At 37.5% G+C, this 18,890-nt stretch overlaps 1 protein-coding gene across 2 annotated transcripts in view; it reads left to right on the top strand.

Moving 5' to 3' along the window:
* CDK19 (cyclin dependent kinase 19) overlaps positions 1-18,890 on the top strand; it is a 173,150-nt gene that overhangs the window by 116,444 nt on the left and 37,816 nt on the right. For both annotated transcript variants that reach the window (XM_067546596.1, XM_067546595.1), the window contains 2 exons: positions 10,334-10,391; positions 13,304-13,435. In XM_067546596.1, the coding sequence (XP_067402697.1) occupies positions 10,334-10,391; positions 13,304-13,435 (190 nt within the window). The remainder of the gene's footprint in view (positions 1-10,333; positions 10,392-13,303; positions 13,436-18,890) is intronic.

The following is an 18,890-nucleotide window of genomic DNA, read 5'->3' as shown; positions in this document are numbered from 1 at the left end:
TGAGTATCTGAATCTGTTTTTGTTAATCGAATAGTTGTAGACAATAAAGAAGTAAAAAAATTAGGTCTGCAGCACTAGCAGTCATCACAGCTCACAGTTGTCTATTTATCCTCTCTTTTACCTGTTCAATAGTTCCTTGGTCTCAAATTCAGAACTGCACTCTGTTTCATTCAGGTCTTTAAAAAGCAGTGCCTTGTACATTTCACTTTAAAATTACCATCCTGCAAAGAGAAAGAGGGGTAGATGTCTGACTTGGGAAGGGAGGAGACAAAAAACGCTGTCTTCATTATCAACTCTTTAAAAAAAAAAAAAAAAAAAAAAAAAAAAAAAAAAGGGTGGGGGGGCATATGTTGGAATTAGGTCCTGATCCTTTTGAGTATGATTGAAGCATATCTCTGTGTCCAAAATTGTTGCTGCTCGGAGAACAGTACATTAATATGGAATTTTGAAGCTACACTTCTTTAAAAGATAAAAATCTGGCAACACTTAGCTTTATATTTGTAAACATCCATATTTACTTTTATTTCCACTTTCACTGCAGTAGTAGCTTTTGGTCTAATCGTCATCAAATTTAAATAAAAAGGGGGAAGTCAAGATGGTGGTGTTGAGCAAACCAGAAAGTCTAGGCCTACCAATCTAATAGTGTCTGTTAACTTTCTGTATCATTCTTCATCTTTGTTCATATTAGATCATTTTGTTTTAAAAACCTTGCATTGCACTACTGTACTTATTCTTCTTGCTACCTAATTGCTTAACCACATTTGCCTCTAACCCATTTTTCTTTTTAGACTTAGACTACTTTCAATTGCAGTTGAAGGATCTCCAACTATTTTTAAAAAAAGATTTACTACTCTTTTTTGTGCAGATTGTCCGACATAATTCTGTCTCTAGCGTGTATTGCAGTAGTCTGTATCAATCTGGTCTTGTATATAAAACATTGTGGAAGAAATGGTGAACAGCATGTTGATGAAATTCATAGATAGATAATGCTAATAGCATTAGAACAGAGAAATAATACAAAAATAATGAGGGATTAAAAATCTAGACATAGAATGTAATGCAGTTAGCTTTGGAAAAATATAAACTAAATTAATCTGGGGGAAAATAGTTTGAAATGCTGATAGGTCAATGGAAGGGAGAAAATTTCATTTTGCGAAAAGAGACCTCTTGTGAGGCTTATATGAGTTTGCTTTTCTTTGTAGCCCTATCATATCACAATGTGAAGAACTAACTAGATATTGTGTCCTGTTCTGAGGTACCTCAATACCAGAAAGATGTTGACTAGATAGTTTTCTAACAATAGATGGAATCACAATACTAACAGACACTGTGTTTTATGTATTTAAATACTGTGGAAGGAGTTCAGAAAAGAACACCAAAAATTATCAGAGGTTTGTAATGCTTGTCTAGCAATAAAAGATGTAAAGAGCCATTTGTGACTGAATTACTATGTTATTAAGCTTCATGATTAGCTGCAAAAATATTAGTTTGGTAATGTAACATGTTTGACTTAATTTTTTTAAATTTGAAGAGTGGATTTTAGTTCTGATGAGCTTCTGACTAAAAGCCATTTACAGACTTTTTTCCTGCTTTATTGTATAAATGTATTTCTCATGGATAGGAAAGAATAAGGGGATTGTGGAATAGTGCAGACAAGCTGTGTGCAAGTTTCTCTAAACAAATCTGACAGTGCACCTAAATCCTGACCTTCAACAACCACTGGCTACTTTTCAGCAGACTGTCAGTGGTGCAGAACTGTGCCATGCAGGCTAATGGCTTTCTGATGTGAGTGTTTATGATTTAAAGGCTAGGAGGAGAACACCAAGCTCATTTTTGTTTGCGTTTTAAGAGTGCATTTAGATAGGTCTCCAAAGGCAAAAGGTCAGTGAGATATTAAGACTTGTGCTGCTTAGCCTATAAATAGTTGTTAAATAACCAAGACTAAAAAAACCCTGATCATCCTGCTAATTTCTGTAACTGTGAAAAGGACCTTTTTATTTAGAAAAATATTTTATTTTAACAAAAGTAAATACCTAATTACAAATCATTCTTTGTGCAGTGATACATTCCAACAGGAAAACACATTTGTTTGGGTATAAACAATAAAGAATAGGGTATAGAAAGCTGTATGACCAAAGGAGGCTCTCATGGGAATGTAGTTCTTTATCACATCTCTGAAGAATTGTGTCTCTGTATTTAAGTACAAGAACAGTAATAGCTATTACAATTAATACGCTAGCTATTGTTAGAATACTGTTCCTGTTATGACCTGATTAATTGTGTTCCTCTCAAGACTGTAAACAGTTTCACTTTTTGTTTTTTTCTTCTCCAACCACTCCCACGTTAAAGACCTTGTAGGAGCCACATTGATTCAATTAACATCAGTGTTCATATGGTCACATTAATGTTTGCATTTAATTTTTTTCTTAAATAATAAATACTTGTTACTTCAGCATTTCCAATTCTCTCAGCTGAGATCTGTTAATTGTCATTGGCTCACTGACAGAAGAAAAGAAAACACAATAATTTACATTTACTTCTTGTAAAGAACTTGCTAAATTGTATCAGCATCTAGACCCCTTACTGCATATGTTTCAAATTTTCACACAAGTTATTTGTTGATCTTGTTCTTTTTTGCAATTGTTCCTTTAGTAAACAATCAAACCTCAAATGCATCTCAGCAGGGATTTGTCTTGTTTTTTGTAGCTTGTAACTTAAATGTGAGACTTGCAACTTTTACTGTTTCTATAGCAACTAAACTTGCAGGAACCAGCAATATCACTTTGTTTCACAGCTGGCATTTTGTCTTCACAGTAAGGGGAGAGTTTTAGGAAAGTACAGAATGTATTAATTGGGATGCTAACTGGGTTAGAAGTGTTGTCATTTTTTTACTGAGATAAGTTTGTTAAATGATTCAAGGGTTCCTATAGCCTTTCTTTATTTCCTTTGAATGAAATGCTATCCTCCTAGGCAACAGGAGAGCTTCATGATTTCCTCTGTGCATGTCTTTGTTTCTAATCTCTTAGATACCATGGACATCACAGCCCTTGATGTTGTCTATGATCTAGAATGAGTCTTTCTACATCATATGAATTATTACAAGTCTTATTTCAACCACTGTAATATTGGCCATGTCTAGTCTTTAGTCTTCATCTACCCACAATCTTACATGGTTTTTTATCTTCCCTTTTTTATTACTGCCACTTCTTCTGTCCTCGTCTCCTCAGTTGGCTTGTAACCATGTTCCAGCATGTCCAGTCCAGCCTCAAATGTAAGAGAGACCATCTCAAGATGAAATTGTTTGAGGGAATCAAAGACCAGTACAAATCCAGAGAAAAGTCCAACATGTTCCTACTGTTAATATGTAGGCCTCCAAAAAGCAAAGGTTTCCTAGCAGGATTAATTGAGATGCTATCTGAAATGGTTATGAAATTTCCAAGACTTACTGTTCTGAGAGACTTCAATATCCCTGTTGACAGCATCTCTTTATTTTTAATGTTGTAAAAAGTCTTAGATTCATAGATTGTAAAGGCCAGAAGAGTCTTTTACATCATCTACTTTGACCTGTATATCACAGGCCATTAAATTTCATCCAGTTACACCTGAATTGAGCCCAATAACTTTGATGTTTGACTAAAGCATACCTTCCTGAAAGGCAGCCAGTCTTGATTCTGAAGACATCAAGAGATGAAGAGTCCACTACTTCTCTTGATAGTTTGTCCTTACTGTTAAAAAATTGTTCCTTATTCCTAATTTGAATTTGTCTGGCTTCAGCCAAGGTTCTTGTTATGCCATTGTCCACTAGCTTAAATAGCTCTTTTTGTACCTGGTATTTTCTACTGATGAAGGTACTTCTATGCTGTAATCAAGTCACCGCTCCATCTTTTTGATAAAGAGATTGAGCTTGTAAGTCTCTCAATGTAAGACATTTTTCTAGTCCTCTAGTTATTTTTGTGACTCTTTTCTGTATCCTTTCCAATTTCTCAGTGTGGACACTAGGACTGGATGCAATATCCTGGTCATATTGGATGATGAACAGGTGCCAAAGTGGCCAATCATGACTAAGTACATCATAGCCTAAAATACTCAAGGAAAAGCCACACTGATTAGATACTTATTAAGAAGAGTATGTCAGAAAGATGTAAACATAAAAGCTGAATTTTAAAGCAAAAAAAGTTGATTTTTCTGACTAGGACATCCATAATGTCATGTTTTTTTTGCATGTGTATGGATAAAAAGGTATAAAATCCAGCCTCCTATGTATATAGTGTTTAATCACAAAAAAGCCAAGCTAGCCAATTTTTGCCATACAAGACATCAATAGGAATGTTGGCCTTTATAGTTTTTCAATGTTATTTTTCAAAAAAAGCGCAAAAACGAAGAAAAATACAGTGAAATGAATTAGACCAATGTAATCTGTACCATACTGTTTTCAGTAATGACCTCAGATATAAAAGATACACATTCATGTTAATGCATCCAAATCAGGCCATATTTTAGGGCATTTCCCCTACTTTTTTCACTCCTGCAAAATTTTCTCAGTTTGACAGTTTTCCGCTATTCTGAATACACAGATGGTAAATTAGAGTTCCGTTTTTGAGTATTAGATGTTTTGTTACCATTAGAGAACTGGTACCGTTATTTGCTTTCCACTGGAAGATTTAATGAATCAACTAATTCCAGTACACACGTTTTTGGAGAGGAGTGTATCTAAATATTCAGAACAGATTTTTGCATACGTTTCTTCAATATTTTTGTAACCTATGGCAAGAGAAAATTGTATAACAGTTTAGCTGCTGATTGGACATATCTCCAACATTTACTTCCAAAGTCAATGGGTGTTGTGGTTGCCAAGCGTCTCTGAAAATCTGGCCATTTGTTTAAGTGTTTATATAACGATTTAGATGTCTAAATATAGGCACCCAGGTTTGAAACTTTTGGCCTAAATTTACAAATATTATACTGCACATAAAAATACAGTATTAGGGCCAATTCATCTCTGGTGTTACTGAATTTGGCCCCCTGTTGTTTTTATTCACAATACCTTGTCGCTGTGTGATATCTGGTAGTGTGTGCTATTGTATATTTTAGAATAATAAAACGCCCACTTGGAGTTTCTTATTAACTTTTAAAACTTTTTATAGAAAAGAAATTCAGAAGAGTGTGATCAAACAGCAGACTATGAGCGTAGAAATAGGCACACTTCTTTGCTAGCAGCTGCAGCAGAGTTCTGTCTCCAGATTAATTAAATACAGGTACAGACTAGAATCTTTATCACAACAATGTATAAACCGTTTCCAGTTTTCTAACAATAGAAAAACAGCTACTAACCTGGATTCCATCATAGCCTATGTGCATTATTGTGAGCTATTTAATATTTTAGCTAATATTTTAGTGCAGGTTGTAACATGAGCCTGTGGGGGAGTTTAGCTGTTTTGTGAGTTCTGCATGCTTTCTGTTTTTTTGTCCTAAGCCAATCTCCTGATGCCTCACAGTCAATCTTTAAGTTGCAGTTCTACTATAAAATGAGTACATAAAAGCAACATTGTGGGATTCATTCTTGTCCAACTCACTTCCAGATTAAATCTGTGCAATGTACAAATAAATGCATTGTCTAATTGCCAGACTTGCAAAAATCAACCCAGAATCTAAAAGTTATTTTGGGTTCTTTCTAGCCCATCAGTCAGCCACAATCAGGCTTCTGAAGTGGGAATTTATATAATAGTTCTGAATGGAATCCATCTCCATCTCCCATATTAGCTATATGATGTTAACAGGATTAAAATATAGTTAAAAACTTACATTAGTCAGTAAGGTAAGCAGGTAGAATTCTGAATACCTAGTGGAACCTAATTTGTTGAGTATGAAGGTTCCATTTTTGACAGTGATGGTTTTCAGAGTAGTACACTGTAGGAACTTCAACGGAAAAATGATAATTTACACCAACTGAGGGATCTGCCCCTTAAGGTCTGCAGGTTGTTTCTGACCACTGCTTTGATTTTTAGTTGTGGTAGATCAATCTGATGTTTGGGGATTTTTAAATAATTGTTTATAATTAAAAAATTTTCTCCCAAAAGTCAAGTACTTTCAATATTACAATGATCAGAATGTCCCTCACAGTATCAGTGACATTTATTTTATTTTATTCCTCTCAAAGCTACTGTGATTGTCAAGATAGGAGCACAAATATATTGTAAATAGATGTCTTTGAGAACAAAATAGACACAACTTGATTAAGCAAGTGTGGTTTGTATCAAAAAAGGGCACGGGAAGTTCCAGATTGGACATGTTTCAGGTGTGAAATGTGAAAAATCTTTTTAAGGGAAAGTGCATATGTGCTTCTCTATTGTTGCCTTTATTTCAGACACAAGATCAAAATAAAAATTTAGCTAAGCACTGTTGGTTATGTGTCTTTGCAGTTGTGATGTTTTAAGCATCACGTATTTAAAGGATTAATTGTACCATGCTCAATATTTAATGTGATGTACTTTTATAGTCTGTCTTTCTCTTCTAAGACGTTCAGGAGGACTTCTAGTATATCACTTTGGCACACCTCATCTTTCTGTCTTAATGTTCTCAAAGCAATGTGGTGGATAGCCACACTGTTGTACTGGAGCCATTTATTATATTGTCTAAAATTGCATTTTACCTGACACTACTGACATCCTACTGATTAGCTGGAAACAGAATATACTAATGTTTGTATGCGGTGATTCAGCAGTTTAATTATATTATGATACCTGAAATTGGGTCTGCTCTTCCATAGAAACATAATATCAGCTTGTAGTAGTGGTTTGGCAGTAGCATGATGGACAGCTGGTTATGTGGACAGCTGATTATGACCTCACTGGATGTCTGCTCTGAAGAAAGAGCAGCCTCAACTTAATTGCACAGCAGTCATCCATCATCCTCAGCTGTGCTTGGCAAGTGTCCTTATTTGAATGAAGTTTACTTACTGCAGGTAACATGGGAACATTACAATATAAATGTTAAATAAATAATAAATAGGGTAAAGGCCTCATCCATGTCAGGGCTGCACTAGACAGTCCCTGCTCTATGTTGCTTACATTTTATGTAAGTCTTTTGAGTATACCTATATAATGACCACTATTTTCATATGCCTACTGCATTGGTGACAGACACCATAGGCACCAACTTCTGAGATGCTTTCAACTCAGACGATGTCTGCTCTGGCCAATTTGAAATTTCCATCAAAAGTTTGCCCACTTTCTCTTAGATGTCCATTTAATTATACTTAAAAGCTTGTCTTTGTGTGTGAAGTGAGAGCTAACATCATCTTTTTAATTTTGCCTAGATTTGCTGAAGAGACTGTGGTCTATTTTTTGCAGTAATTATGGGCTAAAATTGACCTTGTCCTTGCCAAATGTATTCTCTTTTAAGAGATCTTGAGAAAAATCTTCTTTTAACTTCAGGGATATGGTGTTTGTAATTGATAACCTGATTGAGATTATGGTATGGGTATGTTCATTCTCTTCAAATTCTTAGACAAAGTCTAATTTGATGTGACCTGTTGGGATGCTGGCAATTTTGAACTATGCATTTAAACCTATTTCATGATGGTATTTGAATTAAAGTATTTTTAAAGTTATGCTTTGAAGGTTTTTATTGTTTATCCCTCTATTCAAATAATTTCACATTTTAAATCTTGTTTATTTTTGGTAGCTGTTAATACAATATGGAAAATCTTCCAAGATATGTCTATTAATGTTTAAGGGAATCTAAACCCTGCTTAAAGTTGAATTGTATAACAATTGCCATAATGTAATATGCATATTTTACATGACTGATATTTGGGGTGGACAATTTGTTTGCTTCGAACAGTTACAGATTGCATGAGATGCATATAAAGACTTTGTATTATCAGCCAAGACTTAGTCTGCACTAGAAAAGATTTGTCTGTATAGCTGTGCTGTAGACAAGAGTTTATAATGGCAAAAGTTTGCATTTGTTGGTATAGCTCAGTGGTTCCCAACCTGTGGCCCAGGGGCTAAAGGTGGCCCGTGGGGGCTTTCAAAGTGGCCCGTGGCTCCCCTCCCACTGGCTGCAGAAAGGAGCTGCTGCCTAAGGACCCAAGCAGAGTGCATTTCCGGGAGGCTATAAGACCGGTGCAGGCTCCTTGCTGCAACCAAGGGGATGGGAGATCAGCAAGGAGCATGGCAAAGAGTTCTGTCTGGGTCCATAGGTGCTGGGGTCCCTGCTGGAGCCAGAGGGAGAGGAGCACTGATCTCCCGTCCCCCTGGCTGCAGAAGAGAGCCACTGCCTAGGGACCCAGGTAGAGTGCAGAGGCTACAGGATGCGTGCGGTTTCCCTGCTGCAGCCAGGAGGAGGGTAGATCAGCACGGAGGCAGCCTCCTCATTGAACTCCTTCCATTTGGCTGCAGTGGAGGGGGGGCTGCTGGCGGAGACTGGTGGCCCTTCAAGGTTGTAAAAATGATACCTGTGGCCCTTGAGCCAAAAAGGTTTGGAACCACTTATAACTTATACCAGTTCCTCTAACAAAAATTAGCTAAACTGGCAAAAGTACTTTTTTGCTGGTATAACTGCTTCTACATTAGGGCTTTTGCTGGTATAAAAATTACATTAAAAAAAAAATCGCACCCATGAGCAACAAAAATTTAAGTGTAGATCTGGCCCAAGACAAGGACTTCGTGGGCTGTGATTCCAGAAATCTGAATGTTCTTGACAGTTGTTTTTGGATTCGTGCTTGCGCCTCATTGTAGAAGTTGCTGACATCTTAATTATTTCTAAGTGGTTTTTAAAGGTAAAACTAAAGTTTAATTAAAAGCCGAGGAAGAGGTTTATGCAAAGGACAATATTAACTATTTTCATGGTGTATTTCTAGTAGGAACCTTCAGGGATCTGTTCTTGATCCTATGCTGTTTAATATTTTTATCGCTGACCAGGAAGAAAACACAATATCATCATTGGTAAAGTTTGCAGATGGTACAAAGATTGGGGAAGTGGTAAATGATGAAGAAGACTGGTAACTGATATAGAGTGATCTGATCACTTGGTAAACTGTGCTCAAGCAAACAATATGCATTTCTTTACAGCCAAATATAAAGTCATATATGTAGGAACAAAGATTGTAGGCCATACTTATAGAATGGTGGACTGTATGCAATTGCACCGACAACAATAGAACAATGGCATAAAGTTGTGGCGTTGCAGAGATCCTTGTCTCCAGCGCACCCATCCCCATCCCAGTAACCATTTCCTTGATCCCATAAGAGCCTGTCTGGACCCTCTGGCCAGGTCACTTAAAAGTTCAGTCCCCGTCTAGTGTAACAAAGATTCAACTGTAAATTCAAATAAATATACAAACTAATAATTCTTCTACCCCTCTTGTGCTACACTGAAATGTTCTGCCTTTTGCCCCGACCCCTGGGTCCTGCAGCACTTCTTCCTATGCTGCTGCTTCCGAGCAGGTTTCCCCCACTGTGTGCTGCCCCACCTGCTCCTTGTGGGTATCCTCTAGCCTGATTTTACCAGGCTCTTCCTAGTGAGAGGGAACTCCCCTTGCTCCTCTCTCCTGGGTCTTCTTCCCCAGACTGAGTTCAAAAGTCTGTTTAAGTTGTCCTCTCTTTGATTCCCTGCAGACTTTTAATTAAGTCTCCAGACAGCTATCCCCCAGCTGAGCGTGATGGTCACAAGGCAAGCCTGTGTCTGGCTTGCCTTAAAGGGTTAGCTAGCCTGTGTCGGGGACTCTATCCTGGGAAACAGTGATGCTGAAAAAGACTTGCGTATTATAGTCGCTAATCAATTGAATATGTGCTTCCAGTGTGACACTGGCTAAAAGGGCTAATGTGATTGTCGGATGCATAAACAGGATTGTTGAGTAGAAATAGGGTGGTTAATTGCCTCTGTATTCTGCATTGGTGCAACCATTACTGGAATATTGTGTCCAATTTTGGTATGCACAATTCAAGAAGGATGTTGAAAAATTGGAGAGGGGTCAGAGAAGAACCATGAGAATAATTACAGAATTGGAAAACCTGCATTAATAGTGAAAGCTCTAAGGAGCTCCAACTATTTAACTTATCAAAGAGAAGGATAAGGAGTGATTTAATCACAGTCTATAAGTATCTACAGGGAGAGTAGAAATGTGATAATAAAGAGGTTTTAAGTCTAGCAGAAAAAGGTATAATACGATCCAGTGACTGGAAGTTGAAGCTAGACAAATTCAGACTAGAAATAAGGTGTTAATTTTTAACAGTGAGGGTAATTAACCATTGGAGCAATTTACCCATGGTTTTGGTAGTATTCCTCATAAGGTGTCAGTCACTTGAATATTCTGTTTTTTATTTTTCAGAAACCAGCAAACATTCTGGTAATGGGAGAAGGTCCTGAAAGAGGAAGAGTCAAAATAGGTAACCTTTCAATAACATCTTCATTAGATATGCAATGAATAATTAAGAATGTTGTTTCTATGCAATGTGATAGTTTAAAATAACAAAACATTCTAAAATTTACTTTATTCTTAATAAGAGGATTTTGTACACAGCACCTAATTAAACTGAATCATTGCCAAAAAGTATCTTTGAATTTAAGATCTTAGCGAAGATTAGACTTTTATATAGATAATGAGGACATCTATAGTTACACTAGATAGGATAAAAGTATATATGAGAGCTATAAACACTTAGGCTTCTGGACATAAACCAATACTAACTGTCAACAGTTAAGTAGAAATTTTCCTTGTTGCTTTTTTAATTAATAATTGTCCAATATAGGCTTCTTGCAACTTCTCCCTACTCTTCTGGTACTGATGACTCTTGGAGACGGGTTATTGGGCTAGAAAGATAACTGGATAATTAGTCTGATATGGAATGACAATTCCTATGTTCTTAAGTACTGGTTTTAACAGCTAATTCACATTTTTATTAACACAATTGCTGGAAATCCATTTTGAAAAAAGAAAAAAATTCAATACTTAAGAATTGCGGAGAAATAATGGAATTATAGTAACTAAGAATTAATAATGGTATTTAAATAACATAAACATTTATGTTATATGTTAACATTTCCTCAGACAAAGTTAGCATATAAAATTCAAAGAGCAGGTGCACTTTTTCTTTTAAAGATTTCCCTATATGACAAAAAACTATTAGGCATTAAAGTAGAAACACAAAGCCACTGTGGAAGCTATTCATCACGTATCTAACTATACTATGCAGGTACTAGGTAATAATAACTATATAAAATTTATTTTTAATATAGCAAATTTATGCTATTTTAAGGTATTGAGTGGGAATGTTCAAATCGGTTAGGACACAATAGTAACCCACTTGAACTTTTGCCCATTCTTTGAATCAATTTGAACTGTTTTGAAAATGTTTGGTTAAAGTTTTGTGTTTATTTGGCTCTACCCTTCTTTTATGGGTCACTACTAGAAAGAGGAGAACTGAACTATTTGTGAGAGAACCTATTTATTTGAGATTTTTAATGCAATTTTGCATGCAGAACAGTTCAGGTAAGGTTTAGGTATGCATCCACGCTTTTGAGTGTTTATCCATACTTGGCCATCTGCTCCTTCTGATGTTCCTCCTCATTACTATAAAGCCATTCCTGTGTAAAATAAATGTATATCTCTGTATTATTATAGCACTTTTGATTTATTCAACTTGATAACATTGCAACTTACTGCAATCAAGTGTACATTAACAGGCACTGGTTGGCAGATTCAGCAGAGAGGCCAGGATTTAGTGCCTGATCCTGCAAACTTCTTAGGGCTTGTCTATACAAGATGTTCCTGCGTTGCAAGCCAGGGTGTAACTCTACAGTACACTAGCTTGCTGTTTGGTAATGGGAGTTAAGGGAATTCTGTCAATGCACAGACTTGAACTACTTTCTTGCTCTTAGACGTGATCCTTCCAAGTCAGGGTTGGGGTACATTGGAAGGATAGTACAGGGAAACTTGTACTCCCATTGTTTTACTCTCATTTTGTGGCTAAATAGGCATCAGTCACCAGGGCTTTCAGGTTACCACCTTTCACAAACACTAAATTCTCTAACGGGGGAAAGTGCATTTTAAACTTACAAGGTGAAATTCCATTGACTTCAGTGTGGTCAGGATTTCACACACAGCATTTTGTAACTTCTTTTCCCAGCTCATTTTGACAAGAATAGTATATATAGTTCAGAGACATAACTAAGCATTTTAGTGCCTGGGGTGAGCAAGCATATTTGCGCCCTCTAGAGCTGATGTGTGGGAGGGGGGCATGTGAGGGTCACCTCCCCTCCATGTGATTTCTGCTTTTTATTTAGCACAAAAGTTTTCAAATTTAGCAATTAAATATTAAGCATGGTACAATTAATGTGATATACTTTTCTTGTGTCTTCCAAGACATTCAGGAGGTCATCTTCTATATCACTTCATCACACATCGTCTTCCTGTCTTGAAGTTCTCAAGGCAGTGTGGTGGATAGCCACATTTTTTGGACTAGAGCCAATTATTATATTATCAAAAATTGCATTTTACCTGACATTACTGACATCCTACTGAGTAGCTGGAAACAGAATATACTAATGCTTTATGCAGTGATTCAGCATAATCACTGGCGGGTGAGTGCCTTGGGGAGCATCTCATGGCAGCTGGGATCTGTGGGCAGAGCTGGCTCCAAGGGGTGTCGCTAGCAGGTGCCAGGCTCCTTCAGCGGGCGGGGGGAGAGGGTAGAGCACCGCAGGGGCACAGCTTGGAGCTGTGTAGTCCCCCTGCCTGAGAAGCTCCCGGCCATGCAGAGGCGGCCTGGCTCGGGGAGCAGTCAGTCAGCCAGCCCCCTGACTCCCACAGCACTGAGAGCCAGGGGCCCGAGTGGCCAGGCAGCTCCCACCAGCTTCCGATCTGCCAGCTCCTGACAGGAGGGTGGGCCCCACAGTTTGAAAACCTCTGTGGTAAATGGAAGGTAGAAATCTGGGGTGGCATGTGCCCCTCCCTCTTCCCCCACAGCACTATTTTTCTGCCCCTGTGGCTTTGCATCTTGGGCAGCTGCCCCGCCCTGATTACAGCCCTAATATAGTTGTTTACTGTACTGGAGTTCCACAATGAAGCTACTTTTTAAATGTTTAATAACAGTATCATTTAATTGAAATTAATGTAGTTGGGCCCAGTATAATTTGAAGTAATTCAGTCAGATATCTACTAACCATGATTTATAGTGTTCAATGTTATTAGGTCACATCATGTTCTAATAAACAGTTTGCTTTATCATGCTTATAAATATTGCTTGTCATTAAGTGTCTTATGTATAGTCAAACAAAAGTTTTAATATTTATTTTTCAGCTGACATGGGTTTTGCCAGATTGTTCAATTCACCTCTGAAACCTTTAGCAGATTTGGATCCAGTTGTGGTGACGTTCTGGTATAGAGCTCCAGAATTGTTACTTGGTGCAAGACATTACACAAAGGCAATTGGTAAGTTATTGTATAGGGAAGTGAAATGGTTTACCATTTCAGAGTAACTGTATGTGTATTCCCCTTCTGTGGACCATTCCAGAAGTGCTCAGTCAGGTCTCCAATTGTCCACCTATCTCTGGGTGGGGACTGTTGTCCCACTCTCTTCTGACTATGCATCTGTTATATGTTGGTTGTTCTCTCATCCTTTCCCCAGAGCAAGGAGTATTTGCACTGGAGAGTTTTGTTTTGGTAGGTTGTGGGGGGGTTTGTATGTTTAATATAAATATACCTCTTTCATGTGTTTATGTAAAAGAAGGCAAGTCAAAGAAATGTGCCTGACATGTGGAAAGTAAAGCGGTAATTAGCCAAGATGGTCAGGGATGCAACCCTGTGCTCTGGATGTCCCTAACTTCTGACTGCCAGAAGCTGGGAGTGGATGATGGGGTGGGTCACTCGATGATTGCCTGTTCTGTTCAATCCCTCTGAAGCATCTGGCATTGGCCACTGTCAGAAGACAGGATACTGGGCTAGCTGGACCATTGGTCTGATCCAGTATGGTTATTCTTATGTTCTTATGAGGTTTGTGATGGTCATTAGTTCCTGAGGGAGTTTATTCCACAGTCTTAGACCACCCCAGGGAAAATTCTGTTTCCTTCACAGACATGCTTTACTGTTTTTGTTGAGAATTCTGTTGTGCCAGAGGAGCACAGTTGTCGACCATGGTCTTTGCCCCAGAGTTTCAGACAGTCTTCTAGGTATCCTGGGGCCAGGCCATGGAGCACTTTGAAAATAAGTACCAAGACCTTGTGCTTGATTTGAAATTCTTTGGGAAACCAGTGTAGAGAGCAGAGGGACTGGTTTGATATGTTTGTGGTAGCCTGTGTTGCTGAGGAGATGTGCTGCAATGTTCTGAACTAATTGGAGTTTCCCAAGTGCTGAAAGTGTCATGTCTGGTTATATTGCATTGTTGTAATCCAGCCAAGAGGTGAGGAGAAGGCATGAATAACTGAGGCCCCAGGTCTTTGTCTGCCAGGATGGGAGGGAGTTTCCTAGCAAAGCAGAGATGGTTGAAAGCCTTACTTGCAGATGCTGCTGTGTGAGAGTTTAACATCAGTGAGCAGTCTGAGTACTCTTAGATGACTGACTGGAACTGATCAATTGTGGTTGTATATCTTTAACCAACAGAGACTGCATAGTGGCTGAAAGCTCTTCAAAGTACTTTCCTATGCCTACCGGTGTCACCTCTGTCTTGCTCAGCTTCAGACAGCTGTTCTTATCCAAGAGTTCATCTTGTTCAAGTACTGGGCCAACTTGATGGTAGTGGTGTGGTCATATGTGGTGAAGGATAGGTAGAGCTGTGTATCATCTGCGTTTGTGGCACTTGAGTTCATGTCACAGATAATTATTCCTGGTAGCTAACAAATTGTTTGCAGATACAGATGAGAGATATATATCTCAGGAGATGTCTTCAAAGAATGAATTAGTATACAATTATTATTATTATTATTTAATTATGCACAAGATTACTTGGTTCCTGCCCAAAGGTTTTTACCTTTTAAACAAAAATATACAAGGACTCACTGTAAAATTCCAGAGGATGATGCTAGTTTAGAGAGGTTTGTTTGCTTTGTAATGGAGTAATGACAGCTTTTACTGATGAGTTAGCATTTGTGGGCCACACATAAGAAGTGACTCTTCGGAGGGATTTGAATGAAGACAGGGTGATGCCTTGTGCAAACGGATAGAAAGTGTATTCCAAGCTCATGGATAACAAAATAGAAAGCATGGAGATGAGGGTAGGAGAAAGGAACAAAGGCAGAGATGAAGCTGGATATGCTGGCAGAGTGAAGGATTTAAAGGGAGACAAGGAATTAGAACAGAGATATACATGGGTGTGAAATTATGCAGAGTTTGAAGGCAAGGAGGAGAAGCTTTTAACATGACAACTGTAATGTTTATGCTCGTTATGAGTCCAAACTTGTATTTTGCCTCTAGCATTGTGAGCACTTAAACAATCTTAATGGGCTAATTATAACAGGGATAGTTGCCATTTCAGCTGCAGACCACACATTAGAGACACATTCCTTTGATGAAAGAGAAAGTTCTTAAGTTACATCTTGAAATGTGTTTCTGAGGAACATATTTTAACTTGTCTTAAAGTTCCACAGCCCTCAAGAGGTTGAATATATTGCTTTTTAGTAATCGCTGTTGAATTAGATAAGGTGCTCATTGAACAGAACTTGTTCATTTGGAAGGAAAAATTGCCTGGATGGTTCTGAAATTGCATTTTATAAAAATGTGACAAATACCATAAGCATCTGTTCTTATTTTCCACAGTATGTTTATTTTTCCTTTCTCATCCATATATTGTCCCATTTAATTAATAGCTAAATGCCAGATCATTTGCAATTGTCTTATGCTAGCTTTAGTGAGTTTTCATCCTTGATGTAAATATTGACTATTCTGTCATTGTGAGAAGCTTTTTTTCAAATTTATTATGGATGCATTTAAACGTTATTCTAAATCTACCTATTGCAACCCCAGAAACATTGCCCAAATCAGATATGGTACAGATCAGACCTCTGCTTTAGTTTTTATTCTCTTCCATCCTCTCACCTTGTTTACTGCATTTCCTCATTCATGGTATCCATGTCCCAACTCTTCAAACTTCATTTGGTGCAAAATAAGAGAGCTTGTCTCCACATGTTTATCCAGAAACCAGAAGCTTATTACTCTCAGATATCTTCATTGGTTTCCTGGGCATTTGAGACTGGTACAAAATCTTTCCTTTAGTCCTCAAATTCCTTTTACTGATTTATCTCTGGTTTACTTCCCTTCTGCATTCTGTATATCTCTCCAATCTGAAATCTTTCTCTTCCTAAGATTGGTCTCTGTGCTCCTTAATTTCTAGATATTTTTGATGCCTGATGCTATTTCTCCACAATGCTTGGTAGGTTCTTATCTCTATGTCATCTGAAACAGCCTCTTTATATCTAACTGATTGACTGCCCCTTGCAAATCATAATTCAAGATATATCTCTTCTCCCTGGCATATGACTCTTAATTCTTTCTAATAAAATAATAAAATACACCTCTCTCTGGCCAAGATTTTAAAAAGTGACTAGTAATTTTATGTACCACAATTTTTAATATTTTTGTTTGCAAATTTTAGTAGAGTCAGGACTTGATAAATTCATAAAATACTCTTGATTAGCTGAAATGGGAATTAAACTATCAGCAACTGAGTGAATCTATGATCACAAACTGTGTAGTCATAGGATCTTGCTTAGGGAAATGGGGATCAATACCTAGAATGTCCCATATTTTTTATTCCTACAGTATAGCCTTTAGTGATGGCATTAGTCTGCTCTCAGGCGCATGCGCATATATATATATATATATATATATATATATATATATATATGATAAAAGGATGAAATTAAAATTTGACTACTTTGTCTAAGCCCAAATTTGAATTAATGTTGGCTCTCCTTCCTCTAATGTTAATTATACATAAAGAGCAGACCTCTCAAGGAAAGCGTTGACATGCTAACATATCCTATATAAAGACAAAACATTTTTTTCTCCTATTTTCATTTGCTCCTTATTCCTCACTGTGAAGTTCCCTATTTCTGATTTGATCACTTGCACAGCAAGTGTAATTGTAGTGTCATAAATATAAGATTATTTCTTTGGGAAAAAAGGAAAGGAGGAGCTGGAAAAATACTGTTGCTTCACAAAAGTAGAAAACAGATTTTGCCTCTTGCATGCCAAAAAAAAAAAAAAAGAAATGGGGCTGAGTTAGAGTTGCACGGGGAATAACGTTTAATTTCCTGATTTTCTTTTTAAACATTTATAGTCTCAGCCATAACCATTAATTTAATTTCTGTCAGGAAATATATTTATCTTTTGTGGATCTTAATCAGCTACTGTAACTACCTGCTACTGGGAGATCTGTAAGCAAAGGGCCAGTTTTTATCCTAGTATAAATCCAGAATAACTTGACAGGCTGTGGTGTTTACTGTAGATTTACAACTGCATAACTGAGAATCCCTCTGTGGGTTTTTTTTTTTTTTTAAATAGAATCCTAGTATTTTAGCAACAAATAAGTGAAAGCCACAATAAAAATATAAAATCTGGATAAGCTGCAGGTGACAAACAAGTCACTGGGGAAATGTAGAAAGGTTATGATGATGAGACCATTGATAAAATCACTGAACTTTTTTCAGTGAAGTCTGGGACCAGGAAAAGCCTCCAGAATAATGGGAAAATGGCATTATAGTCAAAATACCAAAGAAAGGTGATCTAAGCAATTGGAATAACTGATGGGGTATTACGCTTCTTTCATTGATAGGCAAAGTCTTCTGCAGTATCACCTTAAGCAGAATAAAGGAAGTGGCTGAGGCAAAGGCAAGGGACAGGCTAGATTTTGCCCCAGACAATCACGTGTCAACCAGCTTTTCACCCTATGAATAACTATCAAAGAGCATTGAATGGCAAAAAACAAAACCTCTTCACAAACTTCATAGATTTTAAGAAAGTATTTGACAGCCTCTATCACAATTCATTCTGGAACATCTTGAAGTGTATGAGATGCTGACAAAAATAATTATCATCATCAGGCTGTATAGCAAGGTAGACGTCATGTCTTCCGTTTGGCATTGCCCTGGAATATATTATGAGAAAAAGTGCAGACAGATGGTTGCCAATTTTGGTTGGAGGTATTCCTGGGGGTTTCATTACATGACATAATCTTTAATTAAACATTAATTTTTAATTCCTGGAGACTCCAGGACAATCCAGGAGGGTTGGCAACCGTAGATGCAACACAGGCATATCATGGTTTAGCAACAGCTTAGCAGAAGATACCTTTTTCTGATGATCTAGCTCTTCTATATGACTATTCAACCAACGTGCAAGCAAAGACCAAAAGGCTGTCCAACATCACAAAATATAGGGTTAATAATTGTGGGGAAAAAAACCTAATGAGAACCCCAGCAGCTCCCTACTCAAACTTTACATTAGAAGAAAAAGAGGATGGGTCAATTCACTTACTTTGGCAGTAAAATGCAAGCCAGTGGTGATATCCAGAAGGAAATAATGTCATGAATTAGCAAGGTGGCAACTGCATTTACCAGCATAAACAAGAATTGATCACTGAAAACCTACAATTTAAAGACCAAGCTATGGATTTTCAACTCAAGTATTTCCACCTTAACATATGAATGTGAAACCTGGAAATCCACCAAAGGTATAGGCAGACACACCTTTGAAGCAAATGCTCCAGGAAGTTACTGTGTATGGAATGGAATGTATTTATACCAAAAGCTGAGATTTGTCAGAACTCAACATCTCCTTATCCTCAGAGTTATGCAGGAAAGAAGATGGAAATACCTGGGACATATGTTAAGAATGAAGTCAGAGCTTCTGCCTTGGCATGCATGATACAGAGCTGCTGCTGGAACATGTAAAA

This window comes from Emydura macquarii, unplaced genomic scaffold (genome assembly GCF_026122565.2).
Source record: "Emydura macquarii macquarii isolate MOO-44397 ecotype Brisbane River unplaced genomic scaffold, CSIRO-AGI_Emac_v2 contig_1146, whole genome shotgun sequence".
Taxonomy (NCBI): Eukaryota; Metazoa; Chordata; order Testudines; family Chelidae; genus Emydura; species Emydura macquarii.
The sequence above is the reverse complement of the archived record's forward strand: the minus strand, read 5'-3'. Positions and strand labels throughout refer to the sequence as shown.